We start from the raw sequence: 19004 nt of genomic DNA, 5'->3' as shown, positions 1-19004 counted from the left end.
AGATGTTCATGTTATATTTTATCGATTGTCATTCTATATTTTTGGTTATCAATAAAGACTAAAATTCGCACTTATATCTGGACCGGTTTACAATTACAAACTCATGTAAAAATTGCCTTCAGTTTGCTTGTGTTTCATATGGCCTCAGCCACATACGTAAACATTTTGCGGTGCACTTCGTGGTCGATGCATGTGAAAGGTGTCTAACCGTAAAGCTTCATATTCGAAAGCACTTGAAAAGTTCGTACAGCTTGAGAAACGCAAACTATTCATGCATTGTTTACACAAAATGCCTATCTAAGATTTCTTGGAAGTGTGGTGGTATTGTGGAGACTGGGGAAGCAGCCGCAGTATGGTTTAAATGGTTCTTTGATTTAACAATTGGCAAAACAAATTCTTTTAAGTTACTTCGAAATGGCGAGTTATACTTAAAGTAGGATATTAGGTCTAAGTCTTGGTGTTTTTAATAAAATTTTTGTGTGACAACAGGAGAAACGTAACCAGCGTGACAATATTTTTTGAACGACACTTTTTACGATTGATAGACGAATGTTAATCCAAATCAATTTTTCTTTTCAGAATGTCCTCCAGCGATGGACGGTATGGAGAGATTTGCATGTCCGTCGCCCGATAGACAGGGTCGATATCGGTGTATAGATGATCATGTACTTTGTGATGGATTTATAGACTGTCCCGAAGGGGAAGACGAAGAACGACAGGCGTGTATGTTTTATAAAACCGTAAGTGTTCGATTTTTTTCTTTAATTTCGTTATATTTCTGTACCATACGATTAAAATTGCTTACGCTATTGATATACGAATGTATGTGGTGGGTAGTTTATTATAAGCCCAAATCTAGTGTTCCGTACATTGAACCAAATCAATCACAATTTGTAAAACTCTGAACTACACTAAAGAGTGACGTTTATCCGCCCCCTCGTTAAACCATAATTCGAATTATTAAAAAAAAAAATTCCATGCATGGCCAATTCCCAGTGCGTGTTCGGTTAAACAATTTTCGACATATGTATCCATCAATTTGAGATAGGGTCAAAATATTCAGCCAAACAACACCAAAAAAAAACCTGGTTTCGTAATAATAAAAAAGAAGAAGAAAAACCGACCGAAACTGGTATCATTTCCTATACTTTGACATTTCGTTGACACATCCCTGGTGAATAATTTATTCTTCAAATATCATGACAAGCATTATGAAACCATAACCGGCAGCAAAAATTAGGATTATCCCAACCCATTTACAATTCCCCGTCTGTACGCACAATGTTATAAGCTCATTTAGCGGTGCCTTTACTCTCGTTTTATGACATTTTTACATCGGATTAAAAATTTGGAAACAAAAAGCCCATCTGAAAAGGGAAAACGGAAAAAAAATAATTAAATGGAAAAGTGTTAAATGAAACGGTTTAATTTTAAATTAAAAAAACAAAAACAAAGAGAGAGCGACGTAATCCACCTCGAGAGTGGGCAGATGAAAATATACATTCTGTGGTACATGTGTGTACAATATTCTTGGCTTCGCCAATTTTTTACCGTCGTTTCGTTTTTCACGTTTTATTGCCATGGAAAATGACCACATATACTACCAACACACATTCGACGCAAAACGGTTTTTAGATATTCTACGTAATACCTTCTGAGGATATTATTTTAACGTCGAAATATTTCTATTGCCTCCAGAATTCTTTAAGGTGCTTGTAGCATTGTCTGCGACGACTAAAAAAGCGATAATTCTTCGGCTCATATGGTATCATATAGTAAAGCAAAATGTGTGTTAAAATTTATGAAGTACAAGATTTTGTATCAATCTATAAACAATTCTTCGATCAAAAGAAGTAATAGATTCTATAGATAATATACCTGCTCGGTGGTAATAATAAAGAACAACCGAATGTGAGGCACTGATATTTTCCTATTTTGTTGTTTTGTCTTGACAAGCATGAGACATATGAGAGTACTTTTTTATAAAATCAAACGAGTTAATAATCAAATGACGTTCTATTGATGCTTCGTCTGATGACAGTTCAGAGGAGAAAATAGAAATTTTCTGCCCTCTTTATTTCCCGACGTGGGAAAAGAAAAATTTTCTCCCCGGCCTGGCACCTTTTCTTTGTTTTGAAGAATGGTGCACCAAATTCACTTGTCCGTTTCGTGAAAAAAAACGGTTGTGCACACATGAAAAACGTTGTGGTCACATCGGGAATTCCAATTTGCTCCACAAAACCTTGTTCTTGTTGGAATTTCTCTTTTTCTTTCTTCTATTGTAGTGCATCAATACTGATAAAATGCACAGTTGTCGCATGCAAACTTTTTTCGTCATTTCATAACTCACTTACTTATTGATCCACACATCCACCCTATAAACGTAATTGCAAATGTACATCCAATTTATGATAACGAGAACTCATTTAAGTACAAACTTTCCACAAAACTACTAAAGTACGGACAAGCAAATAACGAAACTTTGCATACATTTATTACCTATCTAACTCTCAAATCACGACAAAGAAGTGGGACACAGTTTATTTGACTTGTCCACTTAGTTTATTGCATGCGCTCTAGTACAAAAACAAACGGGACATTAAAGTGAAACTAAACTTGATCAAACATTCGATAAGCTTACAACCAATGTTTGACTAAAACTTTATTTATTTTCGTAACATCGGTCCTTGTGTACACTGTACGCATATTGTACATTTTGCAGCGTACAACGTTTAAATGTGGTAGGAGAGGTAGAATCCGAATTTTGTATAGAATTTTTCGTATTAACTGTTTCGAAAGCAGTCGTCTGATCGTACGAAATAGTATATTTCATGATACCCTAATACACACAACATGCGTACGGACGCTCGAAAGAAGTCCAAGCGTAAGTAAACATTGAGTATGTGTTGGAATATAGTAGTATACATTCACTTACGGGCGCCATTTTGAAAAAATTCATGACGTCATGCATAAACGTCATGAGGGATTTTTTTGAAAGTGGACCAGGCTCCGTCGGAGCTATTTCGTTAGGCGGTTTGTTCATATGCCCAGATAGCCCTTGGCCCCAATAGTCCAAAACCGCTGTCGTTTAATTTTCATATTTGCGTCTTGGCTGGTGGTGAAGGTGCAAAAGTCGAAAAAAGGGTGTTTTTATACGTGATTTACTGCCGCTACAGACAATGGACACACATGTGTGGCGGCTTGTTGGATAGGTACTGGCCAGGAGAACCGGGGCAAGCATAGATATCTTACATGTTCTGTGCCATTGTTCGAAAATAACAAAAATATTGTGTCAGTCAAAAGCCGTAAATTTTGATGAACTTCAAAAGGTGATATCTCGCACCTGGAGAATGTTTATGGTTAGATCATTGGATGCAGACATCAAAAACAGCATAATTCGTGTATTTTTCTAAAATCAATATTTTGCTTTCGAGTGAAGGAAGACATTTGCTTTATACCGAAAAAAGTATCCTGAAACCTTTCACTTCTATGGCAATTGAGGTATAATTGTAGAGCTGGGTTAAGCCTCTATCAGGGCAACCACTGATCTGTACAACAACAGTCACCAGGTACAAAATATCACCTAATAAAGCTCATCAAAATTTCCGGCCTTTGACTGATACATACTTTTTGTTATTTTTGAATAGTGCTTGAGTACACATTAGATATCTGTCTTTGCCCCGGGTCTCCTGGACAGTACCTATCCAACGAGCCGCCACACATGTGTGTCCATCGTCTGCAGCGGCAGTAAATCACGTATAAAAAACACCCATTTTTGGCTTTTGTACCTTCACCACCAGCCAAGACGCAAACATGAAAATTAAACGACTGCGGTTTTGGACTATTGGGACCAAGGGCTATCTGGGCATATGAACAAACCGTCGCAAAAAAATAGCTCCGATGGAGCCTGGTCCACTTTCAAAAAAATCCCTCCATGTATAAACGTCATGCATAAACGTCATGCATTTTTTCAAGATGTCGCCCGTAAGTGAATGTATACTACTACTATATCACGAACGATACTTTACTGTAATAGCTGAGAGTGTGTCGGTGCATGCCCTGCGAAAATTACTTTCCCGTGCCTAGAGAAGGAAAAGTCACACCAATACACTCTGAGCATATACAGGTAAATGCACTTTTCTGTCCTTAACCATGTAAAATGTTTTGTTGTTTGATAGAAGGAATTACCACGTCATCACATATATATAAGTACCTAATTGCCGTTTAGTATCATCATAACTGTTAATGTGACGCATAACATATTTCATTATTTTCGTGTATTTTTACCACTTTTATGCTGAAACTATGATACGAATACTTGAAATGATTCTTCTCGTTTCGAGAACGTAAAACTTTTTCCCCCGAAAAAAAAGAGGAAAATCAGTATACCGAAAATACCGAACCAATCTACCAAACAAATAATAAACTAAAAGTTCCAGTTGATGATATGGACTCCCTTTTTGTTCCAAATAACAAATAATTGTATCCTTTTACGCAGAGAGAAAACACTGTGAAAAACGATTAAATGAAAAACTTTTCCCATCTCCATAAAAATTAATGGACTCATATTGGGATTATGGTTTTTTATGTTTTGCGAAAATATAAATGGAATTGTGTATCCTCGGGGTGTTATCTGTCAAATTAGTAGATTTATGTGCGACTTTTCGACAAAATAAATGAAATCACATGCTGGATAATATTAGCATTGGTCTTTCACAACAGTCGTACTAATTGGAAACATCAAAAAAAATGAAAATTGAGTACATCAACAATCAAAGAAACTTTACATGCTTATACACGGTAAAGCGCACTTACCGTCACTGTTTGTGACAGTGAAAATTCACTTACCGTACACAAGCATATAAATTAATAAGTTTACGTGAGCGGCAACATAAACTTCAATAGCACCTTGCTAATATGAAATATGCATTTACATTGCTTTATCACGTAAAGCACAGTATGTACGTGAGTCGAAATTTTTATTTTGATGAGTTCATTCGAATTCGTTTTATTTTGCACAACCAGAAACCATAAAACAATCCTAACAGATTCTTCGGCGCCTAACAGATTCTTCGGCGCCTAACATATTCTTTGGTGCCTAACAGATTCTTCGGAGCCTAACAGATCCTTCGGAGCCTAACAGATCCTTCGGAGCAACAGATTCTTCGGTAGAGAAGTTTCATTTCAAAATGATCTCAAGTGAAATACATCTCGTTCAGAGTTGTATAATTCCAATAAAATGCGAGTCTGAATTAGAAAAGGAATGTAGCCACTAAATGAACTTTGTCCTACGAGTAGACTTTGTCCTATTTCGTTGGTGTGAGCGGACCAAAAGTCAGAAATTACCAAATTACAGCCGCCGCAGTAAACGTGTTTGTAATTTGGGGATGAAATAGTATTTTACATGACTAGGGACAAAAAGATGAAAAGTAGAGTTTTCGTGTGAATTTTGTTGATCCGAGGCGAAGCCGAGGTCAATAAACACACGAAAACGAGACTTTTCATTTTTATCCCGAGTTATGTAATGGATTTTACATGCTGAGGGCGTCGAGGGCATGAAAAGTACGGTTTTCGACGCATGTAGCATGTAAAATATTATGCTGCTTCGTGTTAAGAAACTACATCCTATTGTCGTCAACCCGCGTTGTCAGTCTTGTTATTAGCAAAAGTTTAATCTAGTACTTCACATTCCATCAATATGCGATTGTAGATTAATGGAAAGAAATACCTATTGTGCTTCCAACGATATGCATTTCACGATCTTCAATCAGTTTGTTCGATTTCTATTGACTACCTCTTATAAACACAACGTGTGCTACACAAACCACAATATTCCAAAGACTTTCTTCTCTGTTTTCAACCTGAAAATACCGTTCAATTAGTGCAGCGAGTAAACACTTTATTTAACCTAGTTTATTGGGTCGAAACGTGTCCTGTGGTTCACACCTTTGTGGTAATTGAATTTTCCGTTAAAGTAGCAAATCGTCTTCTGTTTTGTTTACGATTTTGGTTTTGGAGTGTATGCATTGAATGCACTTGAAGTGAAACACTTAATACTCTATTTAAAGTTAAGATAGTTTCATTGTGTACCTGCAAGTGCTTAAGAACAACTTATGTTGTCTTTTGTTATTTTTGCTGAAAATGGGATGAGTGAACACGAGCACATAGGCGAACATAATCCTGATGTTCATTGCAAATTCTGCTAAGAAAATGTGGAAGCAATTACCGGAGACACTGAGAATATACCTGTAAAATAGCTGCACATTAAGCAACTGTTTTCAAACTTTGTGCAATTTATTTTTATTTATTTTTTCATCTCGTGTAATTTCGAACAAACGAAGCGTATATAATTCATATTCATATAAGCCGACAACTTTCGAGAAGCTTTTATGGAAATGAAACGAAAGCAAACCGAAAACCATTTAATAAAAATTCAATAAAACTTTCGCGTACACTTGTATCAACACCACCATCGCGCGCTTCTATAAATTTCCATCTTCACCACACACCTGCGATTATTTCTAATTAAAAGCGAAAGAAGCTATTTTCGAAAAATTCACTAAATCATAATCTCTCGGTTAGGAAAACGTGCTATACATAGAAAAACGAGTGTAGCAGCGCCAATAAATGTTAGGTATAGTTTATCCGTATTTGCAGTTACCTTTTTTTTTGTGTCGGAGTTGAGTGTGGGAAGGCTTAATGGAATTACGTGACGTGATACGTTTTCAAAATTAATCCATACATCTTCGCTGCATTGCTACTGTTCAAGTAATATGCACGCAATAGAGCGCAAAATTGTTCCTGCATTGAAGTTTAAGCTCGAAAGAATTCTTGTATCTTTCTAACGAACAGAGAAGGGGAAACTGCTCGAGAAAACTTTGTCCCATCATTGGTGTCTTTGATGAGGCGACATAACTACACGGTCAATATCGTCAGGAACGATATTATCGTTTTTTAGACGATAGTATCGTCTAAAAAACGATATTATCGTCCAAAAAAATTTCATCCAGGACGATAATATCGTCTAAAATTAAAAATTTTAAAATATTTTCAGGACGATATTATCGTTTTCTTGACGATACTATCGTTTTCTTGACGATATTATCGTTTAAAAAAACGATAATATCGTTTTTTTGGACGATACTATCGTTTTTTTGATGATACTATCGTCTAAAAAACGATATTATCGTTCAAAAAACGATAATATCGTTTTTTTGACGATAATATCGTCCTGGATGAAAATATCCGCTGGACGATATTATCGTTATTTTCTTTTTCTGAACAAATTTATCGTTATTTTGGATGATATTATCGTCCTGGGCGATAATTTTTGGGACGATAATATCGTTCTGGACGATAGTATCGTTCAGAACGATAATATCGTTTTTAATTAATTTATTTTTTTAAATTTGATTTTCTAGAACGGTAATATCGTCCAGAAAACGATAATATCGTTTTTTGAACGATAATATCGACAAGAAAACGATACTATCGTCCAGACAATATTTTAGAATTTTTCAATTTAGACGATTTCAGGGCGATAATATCCCTGAATGACAAATTTTTGGGCGATAATATCGTTTTTTTGGACGATAGTATCGTCTAAAAAACGATAATATGATTTTGAGACGATACTATCGTCCAAAAAACGATATTATCGTTTTTTTGGACGATACTATCGTCTAAAAACGATATTATCGTTTTTTAGACGATAGTATCGTTTTTTAGACGATAGTATCGTTTTTTAGACGATAGTATCGTCCAAAAAAAAACGATAATATCGTTCCTGACGATATTGACGGTGTGGAAATGTCCCGCCACCGTGTCTTTCCTTCGATTTTCGAACTATTTCCTTTTATTGGCTTTTATTGGTCACCAATATCAAATAGAACCTGTCTCAGTATTTGCTCGCGTAGTTTGCTCCTCCGGAACAGCACTCGTCCTCAACATGTTCCTAACACTCACACAGAGTGATGATAAATACGGACCCGTAAGAACTATCGACGCAATTAAGCGAAACAGTTAGCTCCGTTCATTAGATAGAATGAAAACTCTAAAACCAGAACGGTTGAACAAATGCCACAAAATCTTTCAGCTCTCCTAAATGCGACGATGTTAAAATCCCACATACCAGTTCCACTTTTATCGACTGAACAATTTCCCATGTATTTACTTTATTGTAACTCGTCTACCTACCGCATTCCATACAGGATTCAACACGAGCGCATGTTGCATGATTAAAATATTATAATTGTTTAAGCCGAAATGCATAAACTGAGGTTGTTATCATAAAATTAAATCCAAAATTCACGTAAATGGCATATTGCTTTTGTTGATTTACTCCTCATATTTAATTAACTGAAGTGTAATTGATACAATGTGCAGGCAGGATACACAAACTGTGCTATGTCCAGTGAAAATAGTGGGTGGTCAGGCCTACGGTATTGTGTTATGACGCGAGTAGTTTAGTTCAGAATTTAATATTAAAAAAATTGAGAACAAAGTTTGTCCAGAGATCAGAACTGCTATCTGTTCTTAACTCTTTAGAAACAGTAAAAATGACGCGATCTGTCTCTTCCTTTGTTTAAGGTGTTCCTTGGTGTTTATATAAGAAATTCTTTTACTCCCTCGCCTTCGTCTTCAGCTTCAAGCAACACACTTTGCAAAATAGAAAGTTCCAAACAAGGACTTAATCTACTGTTACTCTTCACTAACGTTTCGTTTTATTAGAAAATAGTAGCCAAAACTAGTCTATAATAAACCACAATCATTGCTATAGTCTATTACATAACTGTACTATTAACCAGTACTATTGAACCAGTGCTCTGTGAGAGTCGACTATGCTCCTCAACACAACACAGCTTGTTGTGTACGTACAATTTTTTAAAATTCAATACCACATTTCTCCTCCAAAAAACATTTCGGATAAATGTTTATAGAACGGGAGCCCGAATTGACATCACTCACTCAGAAGATCACACTTTGCAAAACCTATGCAGCATCGTTACACCAATGAATGTAAAGTACCAGGTATGCTCTAATGTCACTACGAAGGACATAACGATTTTGAATACGGACTCAAACGCACTCATTTTGATATTATTTTGACATAAACAATGAATGCGTTCAAGATAAATCGACCGATTTTGAAGAATTGTCCATACCTGGCACTTTACATTCATTGTGTTACACTATTACACTACCAAGCTAGTCTAACGAGGTTACAGTCCTAATTTATGTCTTATTCAACTTATATCGCAGAGAAACTAAAGCTGAAATCAAAACCAGATTGTTTTATTGAAGGTCCATTTGGTTTCTCAACGATTCAAGCCGAGCTGATTGAGATATGCACTAGACAAACTCTACTCTCCTTGCTGTTGTCGTGTAACAATACGGCATTTTAATTTCAAACAGTGACTCTTTGAGGGACTGGTATGGATGCGGGCTCCCTGCCTAAGCACATTTTCTTTCGTTACATAAGAGTCGACTGACTGAAACTTTTGTTTCAAAACGAACAGTCGATGGGAACGAATTCGACAACTGTTATGTGCACAGCAGTTTGTTATCAATAAAATTTCGTTACTCTTGCAATTCCCTTAGTTTCCAATTTTTTTTCCACTCTTATATGCCAGAGTTTAGCTCATGTTTTCGCTACAGTCAATTTTCATTTTTAAAATTACTTCAACGTGATTGAAGAATCCAATTTAAAACCAGAAGAAAGATTATCCAATAACGACAGCGAAAAAACAGTATTAGACAAAGGGATGCTTTCAGCTGTAAGCAACAGTGTAGTGATGCATGGAATGTACTTTTTCTAAAAACTTGAAATATAAAAAATAAATTTAAAATTCTTTGAGAGAAACAAACAAACTACTGACATCAAACTGTGCAATGTATAATAAACCAAATAAAATTATTCTTTCCAGACGAAAGCACATCTGGATGTGTTAGCGGATGCTTTGCTACGGTGGGCGAGAGGTCGTTAATTAATTTTTTAAGAAAAGAAACAGAAATATGGAATGATGACAAGCTGAGGATATTATAATTTTTACTCAACACAAAACAACACAAAAGGAGATCGCATTCCAGTCAGCAAGTCAGAAACAAGAAGTGCATAATTACACTGAACAAAACAACGGCAACAAAACCTAACGAGAATCTTTGAACATACACAACATACACACATCTTTTAGAAAATGGAGTATTCAAGGTAAGACGACTGAACTGATTTAATTGGATAAACTGAATATGAAAGAAGAAAAACTGTTTTAAAACGAAAAGGAAAGAAAGGAAAATTCGATTGAAGTTATAATTGGAATGGGAATATATTTTCATATAGGAAAATGAAAGCAACTTAAATGTATAATTGTAATAATCATTTAAAAAAAAGAAGAAGAAGAAGAAGAAGAAGAAATTATTAATTGACAAGAGATGTCTAACTACCGATATATTGTATAGTGGTGATAATCAGAGAAACAAAAAAGTTTAAAAAAAGAAAACGGAGAAAGCGATCAAGTATGTTTCAGAGTCTTGAAGACATTATATTTAATTGACTAAAAGAAGAAGAAAACAATGAAGAAGGAAAACTAACTATTTAAGCATAGAATTTAGAGTCAAACAATCAAACAAAAAAGGAAAATGATTTAAAAAAAAGAAGAAGAAGAAAAAACATGGAAAAAATTTTAAATTTAAAAATGACTTAAGAACTGTTTAAAAAATGGTGTCAATAACAATTCTCATGGAAAAGGCAGCTATATGAAAATGTAGGTAAATTAAATATTAAAAATTTAACATTTAATTCTTAATATCAAATTAGAATGAAAATTTTTTATTTTTCGTTTATTTTTATCGTTTTGATTAAAAAGAAACTGAAAAACAGTTTCTTTTAAGCGAAAAAGACAATGGTTTGAAAATCAACAATGAAGACGCTTTGAAAACAGTCGTTGCCGAAAAGTTGAACATTTTTTTAAACTCCAATCTAGCACTTATTAGGTTGTAACGGCGGGAGTGTCTGTATGAAAATGGTTTTCATAGCAAGTATTTCCTCGAGAAATAACAGTCCTAGAGAGAGATAGAGCGAAATGTCTACTCAAGAGATTTATAACTGTTCGAGTCATTGACCCTTCCTTGAGAGTTGTACAGAAGGTCGGATAAACTACCATAACCACTGTCAGCCGAAAAAAATACTTGGAAATTTTTTTAAAACTACAAAATACCATCGGAAAATACTCAAAATCGAAGAAATTCCTCAGATAACTAAAAAAATATATTTAGAAATCCAAGAAAATCCTTAACACTTGGAAGATAGATGAAAATACTTAAAAATCAACAGTAAAGAAATACTCAGTCTATCGAATTCACAAATATCCGCCACCTCGATTTTTGCCACTTTACACCTCTAGAGTTTTACGACTCCAAGACAGTTTTGTGACTCTATGACAGTTTTACGACTCACTGACAGTTCAACGACAATTCCGGAGTTTTATGACTACTCGAGAGTTTTATCACTTCTTGAGAGTTTTACGACTCGACGAAAGTCTTACGACTGCTAGAGAGTTCCATAACTGATAACTTCTCAAGAATTTTATGTCTAATCGAGAGTTTTTCCACTTTTCGAGAGGTTGATGACTCTACCACATTTGTACGAGAAACGAACTTTTTTTTATTTGGGAAATGTCTTTTTGTGACGGTTAGTGCATATCTTGAGTGACGACAAATCTAAGGGTTGTCGCTATTTGTAATCTCATCAAGAATTTCGGTACATCCGAGTATTAAATTGTTCTTTTTTGACCAAATCTATGTTTGAAGAACTGAAGTCTTTGTTTCAAGTGGGAAACTAAATTTGTGTAGAAATAGTACGTTAGCACTGGTTTCTCCATTACCCTATTAAAATGGAAACGTTTCTCAAGTTTCGAGCAACTCAAAACAAATTTTTCAAATTTCGTGCTGGATGATATTTTTCGACAAACGGATGGAACGAGAGAGAAAGCGAAACATGTCAAGAGAAAAGGCAAAAATTTAATTTGAAAAATTCATTTCATTGAAAGGATAAACAGCAAAATTTCCCAACAAATTCGAAAACATAAACAGAGTAGCATTTTATTGTTTAACTTCCATCGATAACTCCACTCGGAAAACTTTATTTATTGAAATGTTGAAGAAACAAGAAACTCTCTCGCGCGTCTCCCAGTTAAATTCTACATCATCAACAAGTCGTTCAATGTTTGTTTTCAGTTTTCAATTTTACCTTCCACACTGTCGAATCCACAGGTAAATAGTAGATTATGTGTCTGCGTCAAAATATTGTAATAATTACTTAAATGGTTAGAGAAAGGGGAGGAACGAAGTACTGTTTGAGAAGCGGATGGAAATGTACACACATGTTACTGAAAGCTTCACTTGCCATTTCTTTAATTATTCACGCGATTTATATTCGTAATGCGGTTACACATGATGAACAATTTTCATCTCGAATGTTGACCTTGTGTTTGGTTTGGAAAATATTGCCTTCCACTCGAATCATTGATTCGATAAAGTCTACTCAACAGCACTTCAAGTTCATTTAATGTCTAAATCGCTTCCAAAATTGTTTACTTTGCGTAATAGCATTGAAATGCCTAAAATAACTTTTTTATTTTCATTTTTTTTTACATGTAAAGCTTCTTGCAATGTTATTCTTGTTAATATTCTTTCTTTCTTTTTTAAATGTCATAAAATTTAATCTCAACAAATTTCTCTCGTTTAATGTTTGTTTTCTGATTTATCTTTTTTAAAAAATAAACTTTTTTTTTCTTTAAAAAATATTTTTTCTGTTCGACAGCATGTTCAAGCAAAACGTTGCAAACAATAAAAAAGAAATCATCCCTTAAGAGCAGATACTTATGCTAGACGTATTCAAACATAATTTGCTTACATATCTGCACACACAGCCAAAAATTAAGCAAAAAGGAAAAAAAAAATCTCTCAAATGTTTAACAGTTGAATGAAGAATGATAACGATGTAAAGGAAAAATGAAAACAAAATTTTTTTTTGCGTCGAAACGTTCAAATTTAATTAGGTTTTCCTCTCTGTTCACTTCCAAAAATTTCTATTTTCTAAATGTGTGGAAGCAAAGCATTTTTCTGGCCAGTAGAGTGGGTTGGGTATACCTACTCCAGTTAATAAAGTATTCATCGGAGTAGATTTTGTTACCAACACAACAAACCGAAACAAGTCAATTTTTGGAAAATTAAGAAAAAGTTTCGCACAAGTTAACCACTGCTACTTAGTGTCCTTGTAGAGCTTACGAAGTCGAATTACCATAGACGCCTAACGTTATTTTATAATGGAATAATGAATGACTTGATTAATTGTCACACAAATTGAATTCGAGCACATCCAATGATCCGTAGTACTAACAAAGATTGCCATTTTCACTTACAATATTATAAGTTGATGTAAAGATTTTGGTGAAAATAGTATATAGGTCGACTCCCATACATTTTTAATGAAGAAATTACCTATAATTTCCAGGTCTTACGTAAACTTTTACAAGAACCTGAATCCTGAAGGAACTTGATTGCTCTCTGTAGTAAGAAAAACCCAACCCAATGACCTCACTGCAGCTGAACTAGAACTTTATTTGATTGAGTCCTTAGTCGAATAAGAGATTTAGAAGAGAAGATTGAAACGCTTTCTTCCATGTACTATTTTGAGGAAAACTTTACCTTATTTTCTCAATTTTCCAGCTTTTCCCAATTTTCACTAATTTTCATTATTTTCCCTAATTTTCACGATTTTCCCTAATTTTCCAGACTTTTCACAATTTTCCTGAATTTTCGTGATTTTCTCTAAAAAAAAATTCTAAAATTTCTGCTTTCTTCTCAAACAGTTTGTTTATTAGTCTCCTAAAGTACACCGCTGCGAAAAGAAACAATCTGGAAAAGTGCATTCGAGTGTAAAATTGGTTGATGTTTGATAATTGAACAAGAAGTAACTTCCATCATAATTTTAATAACAGACCTGAAACTTTGTTCAATTGTCCAAGGTGATGTAGACAAGACGATCACCACAAAAACATTTTTTTTGCGCTCGCCTGTTTTAATTAAATTCTGCCCACATTCGAATTATAATTCCTTTTTTTTTGTTCAATCTAAATCTGGTATATGAGTGCCTGAGCGAAAAGTTACACTTTGACCTTTTAATGATGATGGCATGCTTGTGAAGCTTTGTGTAAAAAAAAATAATAATTTAACAACAGAAGTGGTGAATACACGTCATTTGCAATTTGCACGCCGATCGGAGTGTGTACACATTTTTCCACAAAATTTCCTGTTGTTAATACATCACAATATAAGCAATTAGGATTGGTGTTAGCATCGTGTTTATGGCGCTGTTGTTGGATTTTATTTTCCATTCGTTCGGATCAAGTGGGAAACGGGAGTTTATTTTTTTTCGTGTAAACTCAATTAGTAGCTGTTTGTGAAGGCATTTTTAACACTAATAAGTTCGATTGTTTTCAGCTGTACCATTTATTAAAATTTACGCAAGAAGTTTAATCAACAGACCACCAGTTTATTGTTCATTTTCAAACCATGTACTGTGCTTGGGATTTTAATTTTTTTTTTTGATTAAAAATAAAAAATTGTTGGCAGCACCAACAGTTTCGGTTTTATTTTTATTTTTTATGAAATACGGAAAATAATTCTGGATTTTTCTTTCGATCAGGAAATAAGTCAACAGCTAAATTAAAAGTTTTTTTTTGTGTAAAAAAAAAACTAAAATTTCACACATCATCCCAAGCATCTTTTAGTGTTTTTTCTAAGTCTATTTCACTAGAAGAACAAACAAAAAAAAATCAATTTTAAAAACTGTCTCAACCTATTAAATTTTACAATTATTATTGTTGTTGAATTACAACTTACAAGTATACTCTAATAAGAGAGCCAAAAGACTTCTCATTAAACATATATAAATGTAAAACTAATTTAAACAAAAAATGAAAAAAGAAAAAAATTATAAAAAAAAAGTTATGTCCGAAAGGGATTTTAAATTGTTAACATAAAAAAGAAAATGGAAACACCCACACACACACACACACTTGAAAAACCATATTTTGCATTAAACGAAAATATGACTTTGATAATGGTTTTCATGCAAGTGGTTATATCACTGTGATAGCACACTACTTTTGCAGCTAAACTGTTTGAAAGAAACTAAAAATTTAATTTACTCAAGTGACTTGCGGCAAAAAGAACTCAGAGACAAGAGAGAATGTAACCATTCATTTTGCTGCAGTGTCTGTTGAATGGAGGTACAATCTATTTTATCTAAATGATTTTTGGTAAAATTACCGCTACATGCAGTACTTCTACTTCTGTGGAACTTAATGAAAACACTGGCTGGTGGGAGTCACCTCGCGGGACAAAAGATGATTCAACATATATCAAAGTCAGTCATCGTGAAAATGTTTTCCATGAATTTTCGCGAATTTTCATGATTTTCGTGATTTTTGATATTCACAAAAATCGTCAAAATTCGCGAAAGGTCGTGAAAATTCGCGATAGATCGCGAAAACTCAGAAAACCGTTTTCAAGATTACAAGCTCTGACTAATGTAAAGAAGTAAATGGCTATTGATTGTAGTCATTTCCTTACACTATTGAGTTGATCACTGTATTTACCCCCAGAGTTGCAACCATGGTCAGTTAGTGGTTATGCGTTTCGCCCCGCAAAACACTCAATTTCATCATCTCACGTTTTATGCATCAAAAATGAAATTTCATTGAAATAATTTAGTTTAATGCAAGTTTTCGCTATGCATCCAATGAATTTTTCGGTCCACAATTCGAAGACTGTACGAAAACGTCTTCTGGTCAGAAAATCCTGTAGCGCGACTCATCGCAGGTCATGAATGTCATGTCAATGTCAATAGATTTTGAGCAAATTATTTACTTCCTAAAATATCCCCAAAGTTATCGACTAGTGTCCAACAGGAACTCATGCCATGCAACACGTATAAGATTAAAATCAAATAAAAGATGTACCCGTAGGTCATCTTGTCATTCCGTATGTAATACACGACAATATTAGTTTTAAGCAATCGGTGCTCCAGAGTACACAATGTACGTACATTGTACAGTTGCAATGTTGCTACAGTAAAATACAACTTGATTTCCTCAAACATAAATCTCTTTGTCTGTGTTCATGATGCACCACTAACACACCACTTCTCTTTACAACACTTTGTTTGAAGTGAATTTTCCCTGTCTACGCTTTCAAATAAATGTTATTTCGTCGTGTCCAAATAATGGAACCTCTGGTGGTTAGATATATATTACATATGTACCGTCGGAGAGAGTAAATATTGGACAACATTTTGCCAATACCAAGAATCGACAGTAGTATTGAATTACAAGGCGTGTAATGGTATATCCATCTATGCTACCCAGACGTATCGACAGTCTGGACATTTTTGATGGGATGAAAAGGAAATATTCATTTGATGTTTGTTTAAATACCGAAGGTTAATCTGATAACCTCTCTTATCGTTTTTACATTATATTGGATATAAAAGTCAATTCCCGACAACTCAATAGATATACAGTCGAGTCTACTGTATGGTACATGATACAACAATTTTTTCGTTTGATATAGAACTTTGATGCGAAAGTCAAATGAACGGTGTCTTCCTAAATCAAATATCTTCGTGTAAAGCTAAAATGTTTTCCTTTGAAAGTTATACCATCCAACGTCTCTATCTACTATTTTCGATGGTTGAAGATATTTGCTTTTGAAAAGAAAAAAGAAAAAGAAAATCTTTGACACACACACACACACACGACAAGGAAAAGTTTTCCGTATCGTGCACACAGATTCGTACAAATATTTATTCGGAAAAATGTTATTTTATACGAATGGAATCGTATGAATAATAACGTCAATGTGAATTACAGATTTAGCGTTGGCGTTATGATGAACTAACTTCTTTCATTGCTTAAAACTTTAGCGAATTAGTCAATGCGAATAATTTATCAAGCAAAGAAAGACATAAATAAGCTCTTGTGTTAGCATTGAAAGAAAAAGTAATCTCGAAAGGAATATTATTTCTACGGTTGACTGACGGTCTTTTAAAGTGCATCCGCATAATTATGGAGTAGAACGTTTACCAAATGCCGAATGTACACAAACTGATAGAAAATTGTGACAGAAAAACATATCTTTAGATTAGAGAGCTTACCTGCCATAAGCTTAACAGTTCTTCCTTTCCAAAAAGGATTTGATCGAGATTACCGCTCAATCAGCGGGTAGAACTACCTTTTTATGCCGGTGTTCATGCACCAACATTACCAAAGGTGAGGCCAGAGCCCATCTCAACCCTTACTGCACTTTCCCCGGGAGCAGTACCCCAGCGCATAAAGCGCAATTGAACCGACAGCCACCACGTTTCAGCCAAGGATAGGCTCCTCAACCATCGCTGGGCCCGATACCGAGAGTTTCTCTGGTTCTCGGGGGGCTTCCAGCTCCCGTGGTACCGATACAAACCCTCGGGTAGGGTACGTGGTTGGTATGACCACTTCGGATGGGATCATGAACTCCCAGCTCCGATCGACTTGCATCAAATTCCGCGGGGTTGCAACGCCCCGAGGGAACTTCGTGGAATGGGCCGGGACTGCTCGGTTAAGAAGCAGAACCGACTTTTACGTCAGTAAGAAAATTGTGACAGTGAGTCAATGAGTGAGACTATTTACAAAGGGATGAAAAATTGAAAAGTCCAATTTTCGTGTGAGCTTTGTTGGACCGAGGCGAAGCCGAGTCAATCAATAAACGAAAACGTGACTTTTCACTTTGTTTGATCCCGAGTTTTGTAATGCTGCGGGCATCGAAATATCTGCTTGATTTATAAAAATGACGATTTTCGATCCACAAACATCTAAATATTTACTGCATCCATCGATCATGCCTTCCATAAAAGAAGTTGCAGAATTGGAAATATGTGTGATACGTGATATAAATACCATTGTGAAAACAAGAAACCAAGAAACGTACAAAAGATAAATTTGTCTTGGATGTCACACCTCATCGACTCAATTTCTGTAAGTTAATATTTTGATTGGAGAAAAAGAAATGTTTTTATAACGATTGTGTACCAGCAAGCCACAAAAGATAACAATTTTCTTTTATTGTACGTACCGTATAAGAAAGCCCATAACTTTTAATTATAAATTTTGTAACATCAAACAGCCAGATATCGGAAACAAAATTTAATTGGAAGAGGGAATTGTTTCGGGGATTGGTTTATGTTATGCTCGTTCATTATAATATTGTGCACGTCGTTGAATATTGTAACAATTTTTGGAACGTTCGTTGCCATTCCAGTTACTCGATTCATTTTTTTTGTATTGGTCGAATTGGTAAACAAAATTTAGGATTTTTTTTCGCTAACAAAAGTTTGCATTTTTCTCGCAAAAGCATGAAAAAATTGGAAAAGAAAACCCAAACCTCTCTGCCATATAATTTTCGAAACCTTTTGAACGAAAGCAATACACCTGGGGGTTTTACTTTCTTTTTCTAACTAAACATCGTAAATGTTTATAGCGTCAACGAGACAGGTCGATTCGAGGTTCATATTTTTTAAATTAAAATAAATTTCACCAAAAAACAAGATCGACAGCATTTTCCTTTCTCAGCGGTTGCCATTGAAGCTCGCTATCAAACCTGGTACACTGGAAAATCAAAACATTTTCCTCGTCACATATTACACCCTATCGGTACCACCAAGGTGAAGAGACGAAAAAAAAAAAATTGTAAAATTGCCCCCGCATCGCCCCGTTTCTTTCCCATTTTTTTTGAAAGGATTCTCATGTTCTATTAAATTTCATATTTTTCCAATATCGAACACACAACGAATCCCCAACTGAGTTTTCAGATTTTACTTTCACATTCACTTTTCTCTCCTCCGGGTTAAATTATTAAAAGTTAGCGGTAAAAAGTCATGTTGTATAAAGGATGCGTTACATTATGTC

The 19004-nt window shown here is 34.7% G+C and overlaps 1 protein-coding gene across 1 annotated transcript in view; it reads left to right on the top strand.

Moving 5' to 3' along the window:
• The window catches only part of LOC119072602, a 68515-nt gene extending 58129 nt beyond the window's left edge, over nucleotides 1-10386 (top strand). The window contains exons 2-3 of the mRNA XM_037177856.1: nucleotides 580-740; nucleotides 9927-10386. Of these exons, the coding sequence (XP_037033751.1) occupies nucleotides 580-740; nucleotides 9927-9986 (221 nt within the window). The 3' untranslated portion in view covers nucleotides 9987-10386. The remainder of the gene's footprint in view (nucleotides 1-579; nucleotides 741-9926) is intronic.
• The last annotated feature ends 8618 nt before the right edge of the window (nucleotides 10387-19004 follow it).

The sequence above is a fragment of the Bradysia coprophila genome (assembly GCF_014529535.1).
Source record: "Bradysia coprophila strain Holo2 chromosome IV unlocalized genomic scaffold, BU_Bcop_v1 contig_84, whole genome shotgun sequence".
In the NCBI taxonomy this organism is placed as follows: Eukaryota; Metazoa; Arthropoda; class Insecta; order Diptera; family Sciaridae; genus Bradysia; species Bradysia coprophila.
The sequence above is the reverse complement of the archived record's forward strand: the minus strand, read 5'-3'. Positions and strand labels throughout refer to the sequence as shown.